The sequence below is a fragment of the Chelonia mydas genome, chromosome 1, assembly GCF_015237465.2.
Source record: "Chelonia mydas isolate rCheMyd1 chromosome 1, rCheMyd1.pri.v2, whole genome shotgun sequence".
Classification (NCBI taxonomy): Eukaryota; Metazoa; Chordata; order Testudines; family Cheloniidae; genus Chelonia; species Chelonia mydas.
Genome location: NC_057849.1, coordinates 99,579,958 through 99,602,764, shown reverse-complemented (window position 1 = coordinate 99,602,764; position 22,807 = coordinate 99,579,958). Strand labels below are relative to the sequence as shown.

The 22,807-nt window shown below is 44.4% G+C and overlaps 1 protein-coding gene across 1 annotated transcript in view; it reads left to right on the top strand.

The window, feature by feature from the left end:
• NALCN (sodium leak channel, non-selective) overlaps positions 1-22,807 on the top strand; it is a 345,337-nt gene that overhangs the window by 178,526 nt on the left and 144,004 nt on the right. Inside the window, exon 11 of the mRNA XM_037896440.2 lies at positions 21,407-21,538. Coding sequence (XP_037752368.1) covers positions 21,407-21,538 — 132 coding nt within the window. The remainder of the gene's footprint in view (positions 1-21,406; positions 21,539-22,807) is intronic.

Below are 22,807 nucleotides of genomic sequence, written 5' to 3'. Positions count from 1 at the left end.
ATCCATTGCCTCTCTCAGGGTATCGACGTACCGACAGTCTACTACCTTAAATGGAGTTAGCCAAACAATTCACAATACTGGATTAGTTTTAATTAAAGACTAAAACAAGTTTATTTACTTACAGAGAGGTAGATTTTAAGTGAGTAAAAGTAATGAGGCATTAAAGTCAGAAATGGTTACAAGAAAAATAAAGATTAACAACTTTCTAAACTTAACAAACTACACTTGGTTCAAGGTGAAGTCCATTACCATGAGTTTTCAGTACATTGCTGACCAAACTCTCAGGTCAGGATCTGCTCCCAAAGTCCAACAGCTGTTTCTTTAGTCTTCTTAGGTGAAAAGAGAGAGATGGTTAGGGAGACAAAGCTTGGGTTGTTTTTGCCCCTCGCTTACGTAGTCCAGTCCCACTTTGAGATGCATTTTCCTGAAGATTACCCCTCAAAGCAAAGTTTATTCAAACAGTAAAGGAGGCAACATGGCGTCTAGTAGTGAAAGAGGTTCAATGCTGTTTCTTCTTACCTCTGTTTGCTGAAATGAAGATTTTCCTTGTCTTTCCCCTCATGCTGTCTGGGGAGTTTACAACTCATATGTGAACTGAGGTAAACATACATTCCTTTGTTTAAGACCTGTGTGACTAGTTGTATCTAGTCAGGGCTACATGGTTTTGAACATGTGCAACCAACATCATTTGGGGGGAATTAATAATGTTATATATAATGTTGCTATACACATTTTACCATGATATTATTGACCAGCAAGTTATTAATTTTCAAATGATACTTCACAAGTCATGTTTTGCACAAAGATTATTACAATAGTGCATAGGGCAGTAGTGGGCAGCCTGCGGGCCCCATGTGGCCTGTCAGGGTAATCTGCTGGAGGGCCATGAGACAGTGTTTACATTGACTGTCCACAGGCATGGCCGCCTGCAGCTCTCAGTGGCCACGGTTTGCCGTTCCCAGCCACTGGGAGCTGCAGGAAGCAGCGGCTAGCATGTCCCTGCAGCCCGTGCTGCTTCCTGCAGCTCCCATTGGCCAGGAACAGCGAACCACGGCCAGGGGGAGCTGCAGGCGGCCGTGACTGCAGAAGGTCAATGTAAACACTGTCTCATGGCCTGCCAGCGGATTGCCCTGACTGGCCGCAGATTGCCCACTGGCTTAGGGTGTGAATACAGGGTGCATTCTGTCTCAACGGGTACATGAAGCAGAGAAAAATATTTGGCATCAACAATCTCCGCCCAAATTTTTCCCCTTGTAGGTAGTGGAAAATGTTCACCTTTAATATATTTTAAAAATTCTTTTGGGTCTATACATAAGTGAGAGTTGTGTCATTTTTCTCTACGGTGACGAACAAGTTTACCCACTCACTTCATTCTTCTGTTTGCTCTATGAGTCTCAGAACAAACTGCCTGTCGACCTCCTCTTTTAGCCTCTGCCTTAGTGTGAGGGGAACCTTTGTAGGGTTGTGAACTGTAGGGCTGGTGGGCTCTTTTAGCTCTATTCTGCACTCTGTTGAGAGCTTGCCATTTCTCTGGAAGATGCCTTCAAATTCATCCTCAGTTGTTGTGGGCCCCTGCCCCTCCAATCATAGGTGCTGACTTCCCCTCTACCTGGGGGGTTCTTGACCCCCCCCCCCCCCCCCCCGCCCACACACACCCCAGTCTCACGGAGTTGGTGCCTATGCCTCTAATGATGAGACCATGGGCTTGACATGCTTTTCACGCAATAATGGGTGCTCTTTTCCCTGGTACTTTTACAAATGATATCTTTTTAAATTTATTTACATACATTTGGGTCACATATTTCTTTAGTGGGAATAACATCAGGGAGTAAGCTCTGAGTTTTACCTGTTTACTTTCTACAACCTGTGGCTTTTCTTTTAGAGTTACTAACAGTGTTTCTGGCAACACACGGGCTTGTGCCCCAGTGTCCAACTTAAAAGGAATAAATGTCCCATTTGCTTTCAGACTGATGGGCTAATCATCTTCTGCTGCAATGTTTTCCACTGCATGTATGAATACTCCTGGGGGAATTCTGTGCCACAGCGCAATGCAGACATTTGGAGAAATTAACATTGTGCGTGCAGAATTTCCTTTCCCCCACAGAAATGGGCTGCAGTGCTACTAGCCATCACTAGGAGCCACTGGACTCGGCAGAGCCCAGTTTGAACATAGAAGACACTACTGGGGGTAGGGAGAGGGAGCTAGAGGGTTCCTGGCAGCTGCAGTTCCCAGCATGCCCTGAGGGAAGGAGAGGGCGGCACACAGGAAACTCTGTGCAAGCCTGGGACTAAGCATCAGGCTGTTTCTCCCTCTTGATCCCTGGGCTCAGGGTGGGATGGGTGTCTGGGCAAGGGGCAGGGGACAGCTAGGCTCTGAGGGGTGGTGCGGGTATCTGGCCCAACAGCTGGCCTCTGGGAGTGACAGGGTGCAGGTATCTGGGCTCGGGGGCATGGATTGGGCTCTGGGGAGGAGGGGGTTTGGGTGTATTGGCTGGGGGGGGGCACAGGTGTGCTCTGGGGGGGAGGTGTTGTGGGTGTCTGGCCCCCCGGCTGGGCTCTGGGCAGGGAAAGGGGGCAGGGAAGCAGGAACTGGGTTGTCATAAGGGTTTCTTCAACTCTCTAGTCCTGAGGGAAATTTTGTGTGTCTGTATTGTTACAGACATACTTGCTGACAGGTATTCTGAAATACATTACCAAAACAATTGAAATTGACAGGATTATATAGTGTTATTTTGACAAATAAAATTTGCAGGATTTTTATTTTTTTGGCACAGAATGCCCCCAGGAGTAGATGAAGAATTCATCTCAACTACGAGTGTTGTCATCATCCTCTTTGTCCATGCCAGGCATCCTCTGCTCGTGCTTACAAAGTCTTGCAGAGGGATGTAATCCATTGCATGTCTTGCATCTTTTCCCAAAAGCCAAGCATTGTCTTGGCTTGTGTTGGTTGCCACAGTGTGTGCAGCTCCACATGCTGTTTTATGCTGGATTCTGACTTTGAGCTGCACGTGCCTTTCTGCCTCAGGTCTCTTTTTTCTTGCACTTTTTAGGATTCTCAATCTTGTCCACAGGGTCAGGTAACTGTCCACCTTCCATAAGATTTACTCAGGATGAGATGACTTCTGTGGCTTGGCAAATTCTAATTGCTCTGTTAAGGGTTGATTCTGGATCTCCCAGTAGTCTGTCTCTGAGTGTTTTGTTCCGGATTCCAGTCCCTGTCCAGTCTCTTATAAGGGACTCTTTTTGCCCTTCAAAATTGCAAGATTGGCTGTTCAATCTCAGATCAGTGAGAAAATCTTCTATAGTTTCACCTTCATTTTGTACTCTGTGATTAAAAACTTATCTTTCACGTGTCTCATTTTTATGTGGAGTGCAATTTCTGTAGTACGTTTTCATAGTTAGCAGATATTGAGTGAAGCACTGTTTGAACTTCCTCCAGTTGTCTTCAATTTCCAGAGAGTTTCAGCTCTGGAATATCTTTTAACAGATCCATTCTTCCACTTAGGAAATTGCCTTATTTTTTTATTTATAGTACCATATGGTGTTCAGTGAAGAAACCTCTAGGCTCTGTAGTAGGACAAAGGACCACTGGATCCTCACTATAGTAAATTCGTATTCCAGGCCTCCTTTGGCCCTGCCTTTAACATGATGCTTTGCAGGGAGCTTTTACAAAGGGGTCCAAACTATGCAAACGTGCATCCCCTGAATAACCTTCTCAAATCCTGCTTCTCTTACATAATATGCAACACACTGTATATTGAAATTCATTTCCTAACTATATCAAAGTCTGTCATATAAACAAACAAAAGGGCATACCTTGAAGTCTCCTTGCTTGGGAATAAATAGTTTGCTAACTATAAAAACTAATAGCAGCCAAATGTATAAAGACAGGAGATTGTTAATAAATGACAAAGTAGCGAGTGTGAGAGTAGAGTACAGTACACTGATTTCATGAAAAAAATACCAAAAAGTTAGAAAATCTTTAAAGGTCAATCATCATGGACCAGATCTTCAGGTGATGTATTTTATGGTATCTCCATGGAAGTCAATGGAGCTGTGGTGATTCATATTTCATGAGGATATGGCCCCACAGCTCCTACTTTAGAGAGGGAAAGAGAGGACCATAGTTAGATGGAATACCATTGTTTCTGCCACATCCTGAAGCCACCCATTCTGCTGACCTTGGAGGACGTGCACACAAAGGCACAGACACTTCATAGTATCTGCTAGGCTCCCAAGGTCATGGAATTAATGCGGATGCAAGAAGTGTTAGTTTAACTTTCTCAGGAATATCCTTGAAAATTTCCAGGTGGATTGATGCCACAGACAGCTGTCCTCAATCTGTCCCTTCCCAACACAACTGTGACCCTCTTTACCCCAGAACGCAGAGAAGCCCCCTTCACCCCCAATGCAAAGAAGCCTGAACATATTGAATGGCTTCCTTGAAATCAAATGGAAGGGAGATATTATTGTGCTGCCTCAGCCCCTCACCAAGGGACAGAGTAAGTCAAATCTGTTGGCTTTTCACTTCTTTCATCCATTCTGCGGGAAATATTTAGAGGCAATGAAAGTCAGAGGTCCACATTTTGTTGGTTGAATATAGCTATAATGATCATGCATTAATAGGTTTCTCTTTTAGGTCTGAATTATAATTTGCTTTGTTAAGGGTTGATTCTGGATCTCCCAGTAGTTTGTCTGAGTGTTTTGTTCCGGATTCCAATCCCTGTCTAGCTGTTATTTTTCAAAGTCATTTAAGTGCTGATTATAACAGTCAAAATCTTTTCTACCTAAATAATGCCAGCAAACCAATGTAGACTTGTATAAAACAAAAAAACAAACAACCCTCTGCCCCTCCCCAAACATTATTACATTGATAATGGAAAAGTGTAACAGTGACAATCTTGTAACCAGTATAAAGTTATTGGACAGCCATGTCTGGAAGCTGTCTTGGAATCCTTCAGCAAGATCTAGCTACCTAAGGCAAATATTAAAATGATAAAGAAAATGAAAGAAGAATATACGGCTTGTCAGTTCTGTTCCATTCTAATGTGAAATGGTTGGGGTTTTTTTGTGAAATGTTACACTAAAATAATGTCTAAAACATAAGTAAGTGTATGCAGCTTTCATGTATCTTTCATGCTGACATACAATACGTGAGTATCAAAGTTAGGAGAAAAACTGCTTACTTGTACACTGAAATATCAAACAGTGTTTAGTTAGATTATGTGTTTCCTTCTGTTTGCATGTCAGTTTAGTGTTTGTGAAAGACATAATATCATTTTAACAGCCTTGCACACTGAAGTCCTGACTTTCTGCACTGTAAAGGAACAGAATAACAATAGCATAAGCATCCACACAACAAATGTTCTCTCTGCCTGACAAAGCACTAACCTGGAGGGAATCAGTTCTAGAGCATAGACGTTAATTTAGTCTCCATGTCCATTTAGTCTGTGGCTTCTCCTCTAAGTCTGCAAACAAAGGTGCTAATTCATGTCAATCGAATTTGGATTTCTACCTAATAGGAACTGGACTGAGAGCACCCAACTCATTTTAAACAAGTCTCCACGTAGACATTAGATGGTAAAGTTGAACACTACCTACCTGGCCTGATTCAAACCAGTGTCGTCTAGGTAAAAAGCTCCATATCCTATATCCACTGAGCCAACCAGATCTTAGTTTAACAGCACTTTGAACAATGATTCATTATAAATATTTTCGTATAAGTTACTGTGTTGAAATAAAAATTAGCTCCAGAAATGCAATCCAGAGTCAAGGGTGAAACTCCATCCTTAGCTCTCCTTGTTATGAATAGGGATTGCAGTTCATATGATGCCTGATCCTTGACCCAGCCTCAGTTCCCTCTGTGCTGCTGCAGTTGTGCAAAAGGGCTACGTCAGATTCCCCTGTTGTAGAGGAATTCCTCAGTGATATAGAGCTAAAGCCAGCTTTATGCTACCCACTCTCCCTCCTCCTTATAAGGGATGGGAGGAGGTAAGGCCAGAGCACACTGCTGTGGTTGTCCTGGGATGGCAGAATGGTCCGTTAGGGACCATTCCAGCTAGTGTAAATTATGTTATGTAATCAGCCAGTGCAATCACATTGCAGATGCTTAACTCCCTTATCTGTTTCCGAATGTTGAGAGTGTTCAGATTATTAAAGCTATGTCAAGCATTGGCTTTTAGGCATATTGGATATATAATCCATTGAAGGCTGTGGGCTGCACAATTTGTCTTCCAGACAGTGAACATTGTCATCCTGGATGTCATATTCAAAAGTAACTGACAATAAATGCAGGAATCTTTTCCCTGTTGTAGATGACCGATTGCGGCAACAAGGCACCTAACTAGCAACTGCCTCAGTACAGCTAACCTTAAATCCAATTTGACATTATAGACAGTTCTTCTCTCATGCAACTGTCTGGCAACAACATCAGAACATTTCTTTCGTCCTATTCCTAAACAGTTTAAAAAAAACTCACCCCAGGACTGGAAAAGGTCAGTAAATTAAGCAACAACAAAACTGGCATAGGTCTCCTTCAAGTTTGCACACTACATTTTCTATTCTAAAAAATCTGTAATCCAAATGACACACTGCTGATCTGGTGATCCAAAGTGATGTTAAAAGCTCAATTGTATATTATGCTTTCACTTATACTGCACTTCAAATGGCTTACATAGCTGTTAACCTTCACAATCATATATTACCAGGGAGGTGCAAAAGGAGTGCATTGTACAATTAAGTCATCATGTAGTTCAGTCATTTTGAGGGTCTAAATCCAAATAAAAATTCTTTGGTGCGGAACATATAAAATAAGACACAGTAGTTATGTGAGAGAGAAAAATGTGATTGATCTCCTAGGAGTATTGCATGACCTGGCTTATAGAGGCCAATAGGAAAGCTGCTTACCACAAATAATACTCATGACAGGCAAGTAGTTGAACTCAGAGACACAATGGCAGAAAACGAAAAAGCACAGCTTATTTATTTATCGCACAATAAAAATAAATATAGACACTCACACAGATTATATATTTAAAAGTTCCAATTTTGTAATGTTTATAGTATATTTTCAGTTTTGATTATATATTTGATACTACGTATATAAAATTAAATACATAATAACTATATAATCAAAAGTGAAAGTATACTAAAATAGTATAAAATTGGAACTTAATATTATAACAGTAAAACACTGGGTTAATTAAATGTTAAAGTTAAAAGAAAAAAGGCAGGAAACACAAAAGTTGGGGGTCATACAGCAACATATCAGCTGTATTAAAAGAAAAATCCATTTTTTTTTCCTGGCTATGAGACGGATTAGCAAAATGCATATGCAGAAGTTCTCACACTCACACTTTCATGTGCCTAACCTTGAACATACAAAACTCTGATGCATGTGCCAATTCTGATTTTTACAGAGACAAGTATACCTCTACACATGCAAATAAGGACTATATGCACATATTGGAGTTTGCACGCACAAGTCAAAAGCATGAGAAAATGCCTGCATTTCTGAAAATCAGGTCATAAATAAGTAGTTGAACATCAGCATAGGTATATGGCTTAGTAATGAGTCAGACCCCAGTCTGTAGCCAAACTTCAATGCAACCAATATTGGTTGGGTTTTTTTTCTTTTTCAAACTTGGGCCTAGATTTAGGGCCAGACTTTCAAAAAAGCTCAGCAATCATTTACGCACCAAAATTAGTGGCCAGATTTTCAAAAGAGCTCAGTATATTGAGTGCTGATCCCTTTTCTACAGTCTGGCTATGAACGTCACAATGGGAACTTCTGGTGTTGAACACTTTTCAAAATGTGTCCCTTACTTAGGTGAGTAAATAGGTCCTGAGCTCTTTTGAAAATTGGGCCTTTGCAATTTTGAGTACTGAACACTTGAAAATCTGGCCCTGAACTCTTGAGATTCAAGCCTTTCTGACCCCAGCCGGCTGTTACTAAAACATGAATGAGGATTCCCAGAGACAGATATCAAGGTCGGTGAGGTAATATCTTTGACTGGACCAACTTCTGTTGGTGAGAGATAAGCATTTGACCACACAGAGATCTTCTTCAGGTCTGGGAGAGGAACTCCCAGTGTCAAAGCAAAATGTAAGGCAGAACAGATTGTTTTTCTTTGAGATGTGTTGCTCATGTCCATTCCAATATAGGCGTGCCTGTGTTGCGTGCACCATTGCTGGAAGACTTTTTTCCCCTAGTAGTATCCATTGGGTTGTCTCTGGTGCCCCCTGGAGTGGTGCCTCCATAGCACGGTGTATTGGCACCTGCCAGCCCGCTCCCTCCTCAGTTCCTTCTTTCTGTCCGTGGCAGTCACTGGAACGCTCCTATCGCTTGCTCAACAAGTGATTCTTTTAGTGGTCTTCTTTCTGTAAATAGATTGTAGATAATTGTAAATAGATCATTAGCATAAGTAGAGTGATAATTAGTAGTTAATAGTCGGTAAGCACCGGGCCCTGGGGCATGCCTTGGTCCCAGGACTTCAAACAGTGTGTGGTGTGCTGCAAGCACATGCCAGTTTAGTGACCCTCACAAAAGCTGTTTAAAGTGCTTGGGAGAGGGTCATATTCAAGATAAGTGCCGAACTTCAAACCGAGGACCAAAAAAGAGAGAGACAATCAATTGAAGTTTGTACTTATGGAGGAGACACTCCATCCCGCTTCAGAGTGGCAACCGGATCCAGTACCGAGCACCTCCTCTACCAGGAGCACTCTGGCGTCTGTTCAGGACACCCAGCGTGGCTTGGGCTCCCGGGCATTATCCTTCCAGCACCGGAACACTTCTCCAGCACCAAAGAAGGCGGCACCGATAACACAGCACCAATCCCCATCACTGGTGCCAAAGAAGCAGTTGAAGAAGTCTGATCGGGGGCGTTCCCACTCAAGAAAGACTGTTGAGAGAGTGTGATCTATAGTGGACCACTCTCAATCGGAGGTGACTCAACTGGCACCATTGACTCTGGCCCCAGCAGGGGAACCTTTGAGTCCGGGACTGAGGGGCTCTCTGCATAGGGTGAGCCAAGGGGGGGACACAAGCTTGGCACCGCCATAGACGCCAGAGGTGTATGAGGCGGCACAAAGCCTCTTGAGTCTCCTGGCACTGCCATCCCTGAGATAAAGCCTGCAGGGGATGAACCAGGCACCGCAAGTTCCAGCCACAAGAGGGCAAGCACCAGTTTTGAGCCCTCCTCCTTCCCCCTCATCACTGGGGGACTCGGCACCAAGACCACATTCACTGCAGCGACGTGGCACCCCACCTAGACGCCGGTTGCAGTCCCACTGCTGGTCTCGTTCCTGGCACCGGTCACACTCCAGGTGCTGATCACTGTCCCCACGACGCTCCCTGCCGAAGTGCTGCATACAATCACAGTACTGCTTGTCGTCGAGGCGCTGCTCTCCATCACGACAACACTCCCCATGGCGGCTCCGTTATTTGTCCCAGCACCGCTCTCCTTTGAGACACCATTCCCCATCTAGGCATGGTCGCTCAGCACCCTGGGGCACGGTGCCACCCTGGTCACCTAGGAGCGGGTCCTCTGGCTCAGAATTGCAGGTAGAGTCATATGCCTCATGAGGGAATGGATATAACGTGGATCACAGACACCCCACAGATGGGACCCAGGGACTTGTCCCGCCAGTATGGGGTTCGGGCCAATGGCAGATTCCTCCTCAGTGGCCAGCGTGTGGACTGACCCAACTCGACGGATACCACTAGGGGAAAAATGTCTTCCAGCAACGGTGCATGCGACACATGCACACCTATATTAGAGCAAAACATCTCGAAGAACAGCAGTTACAGAAAGGTTAGTAACCGTTTATGAAAAGTAGTTAGCATATATTGTAAGGGACCATTCAAAGTACAGTGGCTGATTAACACCTCTGCGGTCATAGGACAAAAAGAGGGTGTTAATGGGTTACAAATAATTGTAATAAACTATAAATCCAGTGTCTCTGTTTAGTTCATGATTGTTGGTGTAGAGCAGAGCAACGAATTTAAGCTTCATCTTATGAAAGTGTTGTGTAAGTTTCCTTTGAGAATGAGGACTGACAGGGCGGTGGAAAGGGCAGTGACATTAAAACGCTTTAATGTCGGCTGCATACAGGCCGGGACTGGCTTCTTACTGGTACACGGTACCAGCCCACTTTCACTCCTGGATCCATGGATCTTTAAAGGTGTGTTTTTCGTAGATTCATAGATATTTAGGTCAGAAGGGACCATTATGATCATCTAGTCTGACCTCCTGCACAACGCAGGCCACAGAATTTCACCCACCACTCCTGCGAAAAACCTCTCACCTATGTCTGAGCTATTGAAGTCCTCAAATTGTGGTTTAAAGACTTGAAGGAGCAGAGACTCCTCCAGCAAGTGACCCGTGCCCCATGCTGCAGAGGAAGGCAAAAAACCTCCAGGGCCTCTTCCAATCTGCCCTGGAGGAAAATTCCTTCCCGACCCCAAATATGGCGATCAGCTAAACCCTGAGCATATGGGCAAGATTCATCAGCCAGATACTACAGAAAATTCTTTCCTGGGTAACTCAGATCTCACCCCATCTAATATCCCATCACAGGCCATTGTTGATCATTGTAGCAGTGGAGATATGTCTACAGGTTTTGCATCTGTTATTCTTCCAGGGTCTGGTGGTCAGGGTTTTAGTTGCTCTGTCCTAATTCTGTGGGGAGTTTGCTTCTGATGATGAGCTTGGAGAGGTTGCAGGGTTGTTTAAAGGCCAGAAGTGGAGGTTCATGAAAGATTTCTTTCAGGATAGGGTCCCCATCGAGAAGGGTTGAAGTTGTTTGATGATACCCTCTATGGATTCCAGGATGGAGCGGTAGGTGACAACTAGAGGTGTGATCACTTCAGAGGGGGTTTTATTTCTGTATTGAAGCAGGTTCTCTTGGATTATTTGAGTGGCCTATCGCATGATGTGATCTACTTCTCTGGTGGAGTGTTATTCTTTGGTGAAGGCCATTTTAAGGTATATATCTCGGACCTTCTCCTTGAAGCATATTCTGTGGTATCTGAGTGCCTGGCTGTAGATAACAGATTTATTGGTGTGTTTGGGGTGGTTACTGGATCTATGAAGGTAGGTTTGGTGATCCATGCTTTTCTTGTGTATAGTTGTCTGTAGGGTTGCTGAAGCTGATTGTGGTGTCCAGGGAGTTGATGTTAGTGTGGGAATGTTCCAGAGAGACTTTAATGGATTGGTGTTGGTGGCTGAAGTTGTGTTGGAAATCTATGAGGGAGTTTAAACCATCTGTCCAGAGGATGAAGATACGCCCCTCTTTTTGTCCTCTGACTGCAGAGGCGTTAATGGGCCACTCTACCTTGAATGATCCCTTACAATATGTGCTAACTACTTGTGCTAAACAATCTGTTACACCTTATGTTTTGTTTTTGCACTGGGAGGAATTCCTTTCACAGACCTGAAGAAGAGCTCTGTGTGGCTTGAAAGCTTGTCTTTCTCACCAACAGAAGCTGGTCTAATAAAAGATACTACCTCACCCACCTTGTCAGTCTCAGGGCATGGTTACACTTGCAAATGTAGAGTGCTTTGAATTAAATCAGCCTTCATAGAGCGCAGTAGGGAAAGCGCTGCAGTCTGTCCACACTGACAGCTGCAAGTGCAGTGGCGTGTCCACATTTGCAGCACTTGCAGTGGCATTGGGAGTGGTGCATTGTGGGCAGCTATCCCACAGAGCACCTCTTCCCATTCTGGCGCTGTGGCTTGAGGGAAGGGGGTGCGGGGCATTCTGGGTCCTGTCCCCACGCCCCGTGATGCATTGGTTCGCATCCCAGCAATCCCTCTGCTTCCGTTCACAATTGACGCCATCTTTCAACGTTTTTTGTACTGCGCACTCTGTCTTCCCTTTTGATCTGTGGGGATGGAGCCCAAACCGCTGAGGAGTATGCTGACGAGTCTCACCAGCACATCACGTTTGGCAGTCGAGTTACTCCTTAAGATCCAAAGTGACAGTGAGGACTCCGAAGATGATATCGACGCAAGTAACTCATACGACACGAGATTGCTTGTGGCATTCACGGACATGCTCACCACCAAGCTACAATGCGGCTTCTGCCCTGGCTCATATGCCGCTTGCCTGTGTGCAGCAGTGGTTCCCCCCGCCCCTCACGGCACAGTGGCACGGACAAGTTAGCCTTACTGGGGCAAGGACCACAGTGGCTCTCCTGAGAAACCTGCGCAAGCTCATGGAATGGCGCTTTTGGGCTCGGGAAACAAGCACTGAGTCGTGGAATCACAAGTCTGGGATGAGGAGCAGTGGCTGCAGAACTTTCGGATGAGAAAAGCCACTTAAATGGGACTGTGTGCTGAGCTCGCCCCCACCCTGCGGCGCAAGGACACGAGATTGAGAGCTGCCCTGCCGGTGAAGAAGCACGTGGCTATTGCAATCTGGAAGCTGGCAACTCCAGACAGCTACCAATTGGTCACTAACCAGTTTGGAGTGGGGAAGTTGACCGTTAGAATCATGTTGATGCAAGTTTGCAGGGCCATTAATTGCATCCTGCTCAGAAGAACCATGACTCTGGGTAACGTGCATGACATTGTGGATAGCTTTGCACAAATGGGTTTCCCTAACTGCGGAGAGGCAATAGATGGGACGCATATTCCAATTCTGGCACCAGCCCACCGAGCCTCCGAGTACGTTAATCGGAAGGGGTATTTCTCTATGGTTCTCCAGGCACTTGTGGATCACTGTGGGTGTTTCACTGACATTAAGGCAGGCTGGCCCGGAAAGGTGCATGACGCATGCATCTTTCGGAACACTGGCCTGTTCAGGAAGCTGCAAGCCAGGACTTTTTTCCCAGACCAGAAGATCACCGTAGGGGAAGTCAAAATGCCCATTGTGATCCTTTAATGCTATGGCTCATGAAACCCTACACAGGGAACCTTGACAGCAGCAAGCAGTGGTTCAACAAAGGCTGAGCCGGTGCAGAATGACTGAGTGTGCTTTTGGCCATTTAAAGGGCCGCTGGCGCTCTCTGTATGGGAAGCTGGACCTGGCCGATAACAGCATCCCCACAGTTATATCCGCGTGATGTACCCTCTGTAACATTTGTGAAGGGAAGGGTGAAAGATTCACTCAGGCATGGAACTCAGAGGTTCAACACCTGGAGGCTGAATTTGAACAGCCAGAGAGTGGGGCTATTAGAGGGGCCCAGCGTGGGGCTGCAAGGATTAGGGATGCCTTGAGGGAGCAATTTGAGGCTGAAAGCCACCATTACTGTCTGGTGCCCGGCACGGGAGTGAAGTGCAGTGGTTCCAATGTTAGTAGGAATATGTGTTTGCTGCGTATGATACACTGACTTGCAGTGCCTGTTTCTTTCCTGGCCTAAGGTATCTTTTATGTTATGCAATAATAAAGAATGTTTTCAAAGCAAAAAAATATATTTAATGAAAAGAAAATGCATTTATTGAAAAGAAACACAACTGCTTGGGAAACACAAAGGGCAAGGGGGTGGGGTGGGGAACGGTACAATCACAGGTTAGCATATGTCCTGTTATCATACTTAGCCTTCCTGTTTGGAGTGCTGTGTAATGAGCGCTGCACTGCAGGATGGCTATACTGCATGGTGATGAGGGTTGAGTGCAGTGGGTAAGGGTCATAGTTTTCAGGGCTGGGTGGTGAAGCTACAGGTGTTGGAGGCAGCTGGTGGCGATAAGAACCCGGATGTTGGGGAAAGTGGGTTGGAGGTGACATGGGGGCACAAGGGAAAGAGTTTTGGGACAAGGGCTGCAGGGGGGGCGGGGGCGGTAATGCTCCGTCTGCATGGCTACAAGCGCCTGGATTGAGTCTGCTTAGCTCTCCATGATGCTTATCAGCTGCTCTGTGCTTTGGTGCCGGTGATCCACATGCTGCTGGCGGACGCTCCTTTCACTCTCCTGCTACTCCTGCACTTTTTCATTTTCATAAGGGAGTGCTGCATGACTTCATGCAGCATGGCCTCTTTGCTTCTGCGTGGCCTCTTCCTGAGTCTTTGCAGCCTCTCGGCCGGTGATAACAAGGACGGCTGAGATCTCAAGGTTGCATCTGTAAAGGCAAAATGCAACACTTAACAGAGGCCGCATTGTTCACACCAGACAGAACAATAATTTCCTCGTACTTAAGGAGGGCAAGCACAGTCTACACAATGGCATAATTTTCCTGTCCCAAAGTGAGCGCACATAACTTCCGGGAGCCCCAAAATGGTAAGTAAGCACAGGGGCAAGGGGGACTGATTCTTTCATGGCTGTACTGTCCTCTGGGTTTCTGTGCCTTGGGGAGAGCCAACAGCGGCAGGGGGCCCCTATACTGAACACTGTCCCCACATTTTCCGCAGGAGTTCGTCCTGGAAGATATCTCGCTACTGAGGGTGACCTGGGAAGCAAGGCAGGGTCTTCTGCTACAATGCGGCTTCTGCCCTGGCTCATATGCCGCTTGCCTGTGTGCAGCAGTGGTTCCCCCCGCCCCTCACAGCACAGTGGCACGGACAAGTTAGCCTTACTGGGGCAAGGACCACAGTGGCTCTCCTGAGAAACCTGCGCAAGCTCATTGCCCAAGTTCTGGATGAGACCTTTGAAGAGATCACTGAGGCCGATTACCGCGATGTGAGAGAGCACATCAACGCCCTAGTCCACATCTAGGCATGCATGCAGCCCTAACCCTCCTCGCCCCAAGAGCCCACACCGAATAACTTCCTTCCCAAAATAAAAGCCACTTACCGGGAACCTCCTCTGGTGTTTGTCCTTCCCCAAGCACCGGCCACCGCAACTGTCTGCCTTCCTCCTGGCCTGAGAGCAGCTCCTGGCTGCATGCATCTAGGGATGCCAGGGTGTCTTCCTCTTCCTCAGCACCCTCACTCCCGCTTTGCTCCTCCTCCTGCCTTGTTGGACTGGGCTCTGAATTTTCCATGGTGGTACTCGGAATGGAGGTGGGGTCACCCCCAAGTATCTCGTCCAGCTCTTTGTAGAAATGGTAGGTCGCGGGGGCAGCACCGGAGCAGTGGTTTGCCTCGCGGGCTTTGCGGTGGGCATTCCGCAGCTCCTTCATTTTAATCCTGCACTGCAGTGTGTCCCAGTCATGGCCCCTTTCCATCATGTCCCTTGATATCTGCCCAAAGGTATCGTAATTCCTATGGCTGGAGAACAGCTGGCACGGACAGCTTCCTCCCCCAAACACTGATGAGGTCCAGCACCTCGCCATTGCTCCATTCTAGGGCTCGCCCGGTGCGTGGAGGCATAGTCACCTGGAAAGATTCGCTGAGAGCACTCCATGCCTGGCTGAGCAAACAGCAAACCTGGCTGAGGGCAGGGGAGTAGAGTTCAAAGTGATGACCAGAGTGGCTAGAACAGGCATTGTGGGACACTTCTGGAGGCCGATCAGAGCGCATTAACAGACCAGGGCGTCCACACTGGCACTGCGGCGCTCCAGCAGAGGTGCATCAAACGTTAGTCGCCGAGGTGAAGTACTAGGAGCGCTCCAGCCGCGGAGTCAGAGCACTCTGCATGCCTTGCCAGTGTGGACACATCGTGAGTTAGAGGTCACTGGGCTGCTCTAATGCGCTCTAACTCGCAAGTGTAGCCATGCCCTAATACTTTAGGACTGACACAGCTACAACTACGCTGTATACGAAGACAGAAGTGACAGGTGCCTAACTGTCATTGACGTTTCATTTGAAATTTCCCTCAAAAATTTTGAACAAAATATTTCAAACCAAACATTCCCAACATTTTGGTTTGAAATTTTTGTGGGGGAAAACCAGTTTAATGCTGTGTTTTTGAGTTCCAATAATTTTGAGTTGCTGTACAGGGGAAATAAAGTGTGACAATAACTTGTTTAAAATTGAGAACTTTTTTTCCTGCACTAATGCTGAACACAAAAACTGCTGAAAGGATTTTGTTCAAACTTACTACAAATATAATAATAAATATTATTAATACTATTTAGAATGTATGTGTTGCGGCAGCACTGAGGAGCACCAGTCATAGACCAGGACTCCATAGTGCTAGACTGTACAAACACAATGAATTCTTATTTGGACAGAGACCAAACAGCTGGGGTAAATTTCCACAGGCCCATTAACTGGATCTGTCCCCATGTGCGACTATGTTGCCCTGAAGATGAATTTTTCACAGAGATATGAGAATATGAAGGCAAGACATTGTAACTGATCCTGTTTTGCAGCCTTAGCTATAGTGGTCAAGTCTGGGCCAATAAATATGGGTTATTGAAAAAATATTTATTGTATATATATCCATATATTTTGTAAAATATCTCATCTATGTATAATTTTAACATAAAATGTATAAAAATATATAACTGGTTCAGGTACACTAAATTTATGTTGTCTATGTGTTAATCATGTATTTATTAAATCAAATGAATATTGTATGGTACTTCGGTCATATACAGTATACAACATATATTGCTATGAATAGAGCCCATCATATTTTTTAAAATGTTACCAAAAAAGTACCAATTTCATAATGTTTCAAACATATTTTAAATGCAAAAACATTGGGCCTGATCCTCAGCCAGGGATGACACATACTCTTGGGGAGGGGGGGGTAGAAGCACAATTTAAAGATTCTGGTGGGGCAGAGCCCCACGTATCACCTCTGGCCCCTTTCCCACTCCCCATGCGCTCCCACACCCATTTCAGCTTGCCCCCACTTCCCTCACAGCTCCTTCCCCACTTACTTCTCCCATCACCTCCCTGCTGCTGGCGCAGTGTGGACCGGAGCAGGTTGCAGACACCTAATGTCAAGCCATGGTAACTATGGCTACAGGTGAGGAAAGGACGGGACTCAGCAGGCTTCCCCATGCCCCCTCTGGTGGAACTGTGCTGCCAGTCCGGTTGCTCTTCCCTGTTCTTGGTGCCTCCTACTGGGGCTCAGCGGGAGCCCTAGGTGCTGGGTCTTTTCCTGGCACGTGCCCCTCAGCTACGCTCAGCCCAACTCCTACCCTGACAGAAATCTGGGGCAGGGGTGGAGGAAGAGAATGAAGAAAAGATTAACTGAATTAGAGCCTCATAGGAAAGAGCAGGTGAGCAAGTCTGATCACACCCCCCCCGTTTTAACATCCTACTCTCCCTTGGCTTTTGTGACTCCATCCTCGCCTCTTTCTCCTCCTCCTATCATTGATGCAACATCTCATTTGCTGGACCCTTGCCTCTTCCACTTCCCATGTTTTTGGCTCACGTCTATTCCCTTTCCCTAGGTGAACTCATCCAGACATCTGGCTTTTACTAATATCTTTACATCAGTTAGTCACAAATCTACCTCTCCCTTCCTGATCTGTAGCTTATTGTCCAATCCCTCACCTGGGCATGTCTCTTTAACATCTTCTTGAGGATTTCTTATGTCAAACTTAAAATGGCCCCAATTCCTAGTCTTTCTTCACAAGTTCTCCTCTCTTTATCCCATTCTTTGTCATCACAGACAGCGACATCTCCCTCAGGCTCCTGCCTTGACATCATCTTCAGCTCCAGTCTCTGAAGACCCACACACATCCACGCACTATCCTAAACATGCAACTTTTTTACTCCCTCCACATTTCCAAAACTTACAAGCCTTCATTTCCTGCATTGGCTACTGTGATCTCATCCTTTCCGCCAACTGTTTTCCAAGCAACGTCACAACTTCTCAGTGAGGACTATACCTTTGTTAAATTTCAACTTTAAACTTCAGGGGTGAAATGCAGGCCCTACTGAAGTCAATGGAAGTTTTGCTATTGACTTGAAAGGAGCCAGGATTTCACCCCACCTGCTTTTATTACAGCCCTGGTAAAAAAACAAACAAACAAAAACAAAAAAAACAAATAGGCCAGCATTTTTACAAGTGGAAAACAGTTCTTCATTCAGACTTCCTACTTTAAAAGAAGTCTGAAAGGAACTTCCTCAAATGCTCCAAACAAATTCAAGGTAAGACCCTGAGCCTACGTTGTGATACATGTGGATGGACCCCTGTTTCCCAACAGACTCCCACTGACTTCAGAACCTAAAAGGAGAATGTCGTGAGCTTCTGGGATCTGTTTCACAGGGTGTACTTATAGTGGACGCTAGCTGTCCCTGGTTTATAGAAGATGCCAACCTGACTTGCCCCTAAGAACTGCATACTATCCTCACTCAGAATTCAAGCCAACTATGGCTGCCAATGGCAGTTGTGCTTGTGGATTGAGAAGGTTAGGTCTGTTACTTAAATACAAAAACTTGCCTTTTAAAATCTGGTGGTGAAGTGTTGTCCTCAGGCTCTGGCAGTTATTTTAAGTCAGAAGAAAACTACATGCCATTAATGCTACATGCCATTATAAGATTGTGTGAATGCTGAGTGGAGCAACTGAATTAGTACTATACACACACACACACAGATCAATGAGTTGCCCCCACTTATGACACATTTTAATTTGGCCCTGTAACTTTAAGGGTCTCATCTGATGTCTAAAAGATTGTTTTTTTGCTTTGCAGTGAAATCATCCAGTGTCCTTTGAATGGGTCTTTCTTTATGAATCCAGTGTTTTCATACAAAAAGAAACGGAGTACTTGTGGCACCTTAGAGACTAACCAATTTATTTGATGCATGCATCCGATGAAGTGAGCTGTAGCTCAATAAATTGGTTAGTCTCTAAGGTGCCACAAGTACTCCATTTCTTTTTGCGAATACAGACTAACACGGCTGTTACTCTGAAACCTGTTTTCATACAGTAGTTTGTTATTCTGCCTATAAATATCAGTTGTTCCCAGCCCCTAAAGTCCTATCCTAAGCCATACTATTGTAACGCTTAAGAAATTTTGTAAAACTGGCTCTACTGTACAGTGTCACTGCGAGTGCTCTGGGTGTCTGGCAGCATGCTGTGTATACCATGAGCTTGCAGGCAAGCACTGTTGGAGTTCCAGGTCATATGAGTTGGAGGAAATCTTGTTATGGGTTGAGTGAAAATCCCATTGAGATTGATTGATAAGTGTGAACTCACCCTTCACTTAACGTAATTGTAAGCATAACCCCCCACCTGAAACAAAAGCTGTATATGAACCTGTCCAGAAGCTTTTTGCTGAGTATAGTTTGACTTTGGTTGTGTGCGTGCATATATGAAGGGAGATCACACAAAAACTGAGAACCAATGAGTACAGAGAGAGAGAGGAGAGAGAAGGCCAAGCAGGAGCCTGTAAGCATAACCTGATCTTGAAAAATGCTGGAGAGAGCTCTTTTCGGTCTGGTGATAGCTAAAGAGTCTTGAGGGCTGTAAGCTAAGAAACTGCTCCTTTTGTTCTTGGTTTCTTCTGTGGTCAGAGACTGGGGACTTTGTACATTCCTTGTAAATAAACAAGATTGCAACAAATAAAATACCAGACCCCATGAATTTCTACATCCAGCTTGAACATCCCCAGTATTCCAAACTTTGACAAGCCAATCTAGTTGAAAAGGGGCACCACAGGCACTAAACTCTATGGGGTGTAGTCCATTAATGGTCCCATTAGCACTCTCTGATTCTGAGTAAGTAGTCACTTGTATTAGTAGGACTGCCAGAAACAAAAATGCACAAATATCTCGGCACAAAAAGTTTGTTACAATAAAAGATCAAACCAACAGTTCCCAAACCAGCCCCAAATGGCAGTCCAGAACAGGGGTGTAAAAGTAGCAAGAGGCCTGTACCATTTCCTTGGCACCATCTTCCTCCTGTGCACATGCAATTGCCCCCATACCTCCTGCTTGCTGGGCATTGTGCTGTGCACCATCCACCTGCTATGGCTACAGCTTCCCTATACCCATCCAGCTCTCAGTCCCAGCTCTCAGGCTGATGCTACCTGGCCTTTCCTTTGCAGCCAGCTTCTGCTCTAGTGCCCATAGGCCTACTGCTCCTGCCTTCATGCAGCCTCTGGCTCTTTTAATGACTCTCTCTTTACTGGCTGGATGTGCTGAAGATTTTGATAAATCCATCCCCAAGGAGGGGTGTGGAGGTTTGATTTAAGGGGCCCAGAGCTGAAGTAGAGGGAAACTGAGGCAGGAGTGCTTTAGTAAAAAGTGTAGATGTAGAATGATTTCGGGGCACCTGTTTTTTAAGCAAGTTAAATCCAGCCACGTGACATTTTTAAAAGAAGGTAGGGAAGGCTTTGTTATACATAGTGAGGTTTTACCTGAAATTCAGTACTGGCTACTTTTAGAAACAAATTTGGGGACAATTTGAATCAACCTGCAACAATGTGCAATAACATTTACATGTCAGCAACTGATGAGTTGTTAGTTTGTGAAAATAGGTTTACAAGCATAAATTCCACAGTGTGTGAGGAAAAAGTGATAGTGTAACAATTGCATGCTCAAATGATTGTGTGTGCAAGGATATATGAAAGTTTGGCTCTTGGATTCTATTGGAACAATTAATATAGGAATGGTCTGTGAGTGATTTAATATATATATCAGTATATTTGGCTATTTAATTTGAATTTTATTGGCAGCAATACATTTATTGATTAACTGCAGCCACAATTCCATCTTTTGGTACTGAAGGAATTTATCATGGAAGGTACTAAGCATCTTCAGCTCTGACTGAAAACAGGAATTCAGCACCATGGTCTTTTAAAGTACATTTGTCTTTATTCTCTTAACTTTCGCTCAAACATGTTGAAGCTTTTAGGGGAAGTAGTTTGGGTCCAATTTGTAACTTCAGTATTGTAAAAGTTGTGGGGAAAGGCCCTATGCATTCTAAAACCAGCTTCAGAATCTACTGCTTCATCAATCTGAAAATGTCTAGGAATAAAAACAGTCTAATTCTTCTGGAAATCAAAGGCCTAGGCTGTCACAATCCTTATTCAGCTTGTGGCTCCTGTTGTGGAGAGAAGTGCAAGGAACTGGCCAAGAAGAGAGGGGAATAAGCTATGTGTAACCCTTACTCATGGAAGAGAGCAAGGTTACAAACTAGCCCCAAAGGACTATGGAATATCTGCTCTGTCACTGCTAGACATGTTGTAGTAACCAGTATCATTTGAGCTATGTGGACATATATTGATAATGCTGGCACCTAAACAAGGAAACAGTTACAGCCATACTAAAATCATAAAGAATGTTCACAAAGGGGAAAATGGCTAGAAATAAATATAGCTAAGTGTTTTAAAAGCATATTAGAAACAATGGAAATAGTAAACAATGAAACTTTTATAAAAGTTGATGAGGAAATAATTGAAAAAAAATGACATTGCATATAAACCAGTTCAAGTAAAATGATATATTTGATAAGATAAACAGTGATTTACAATTAGTTTATGAAGCTTTGCACAACATACTATTGTGATTGCATACAAGTTATAAAAACATAATAAATTGTTGTGTATATATTTCAATTATAGAGTTTTACTTCTTTAATAGAAAATACTGCTTGTGTGTTTGTGTTTTTTTCCCCTCTACAGAAAATGATGAGGTCATCAATATTTCATATGTTCATACTGAGCATGGTGGCAGTGGATGTCATTGTCGCTGCTAGTAATTACTACAAAGGAGAGTCTTTCAAGAGACAGCATGATGAATTTTACCTAGCTGAGGTGAGTTTACTGGGCTTGCTATCCAGATAGTTTTCAAAATGAAAACTGTAGACAAACTGTGAATGTCAAGCAACTTGTCATTTCTTTATTCCCTTAAGCATTCTGAGATTTTTTTGCAAATTGTTCAAGTTCCTCCATCTGACAATGGCTGACAGCCCTTTTAAAAACAAAAAACAAAAACACAGCCTTCTGAAAGGTAATTTCCTCAAACAAAATGTCAGTGGTAATGAACTGAGGCTTGAGTACAACCTCTTCAGGCAATGCATGGCTGATAAGTTGCTTTTTTACCAACTGGAGTGCAGACAGAAGAATTTAACTTGTTTTTATTTCAAACCAAATAAACATACTTTGTAAAATACAGGCCTTATTCTGGAAAGCATCCCTATTCAGGAAAGCTCTTAAGCACATAATTAACTGTAATCTGTTCTTAAGTATAGCCTGAACAGTACTCAAAATAGCCTGAATTTGGTGACATTGTGGGCATGATGCAGAAAAAATTATTCAATAGCAGTTTTGGAGAAGGCAGAGGCTGTGCTTTTGGAATGATGAAAGGGTGAAAAGGAGCTGTTTTGTAGGTGGCTGGATAATTATTTTAATGCTGCTGGCATTCTGTTGCAGAATCATAAGACTGGAGGGGACCTCGAGAGTTATCTAGTCCAGTCCTCTGCACTCATGGCAGGACTAAGTATTATCTAGACCATCCCTGACAGGCATTTGTCCAATCTGGTCTTAAAAATTGCCAATGATGGAGATTCCACAACCTCCCTAGGCAATATATTCCAGTGCTTAACCACCCTGACAGGAAGGTTTCTCAATGTCCAGCCTAAACCGTCCTTGCTGCAATTTAAGCCAATTGCTTCTCATCCTATCCTCAGAGGTTAAGAACAACAATTTCTCTCCCTCTTCCTTGTAACAACCTTTTATGTACTTGAAAACCGTTATGCCCCCTCAGTCTTCTCTTCTCTCCAGACTAAATAAACCCCATTTTTTCATTCTTCCCTCATAGGTAGTGTTTACTAGATCTTTAATCATTTTTGTTGGTCTTCTCTAGGCTTTCTCCAGTTTCTCCACATCTTTCCTGAAATGTGGTGCCTTACTAAAGTCAAAATATCTACCACTTCCCCCCATCCAGAGGGCTTGTTATCTTGTCAAAGAAACCTAAGCAAAGGAAGTTGATTTGACATGATTTGTTCTTGACAAATCCGTGCTGACTGTTACTTATCACCTTATCATCTTCTAGGTGTTTTCAGATCGCTTGATTTGCTCTAT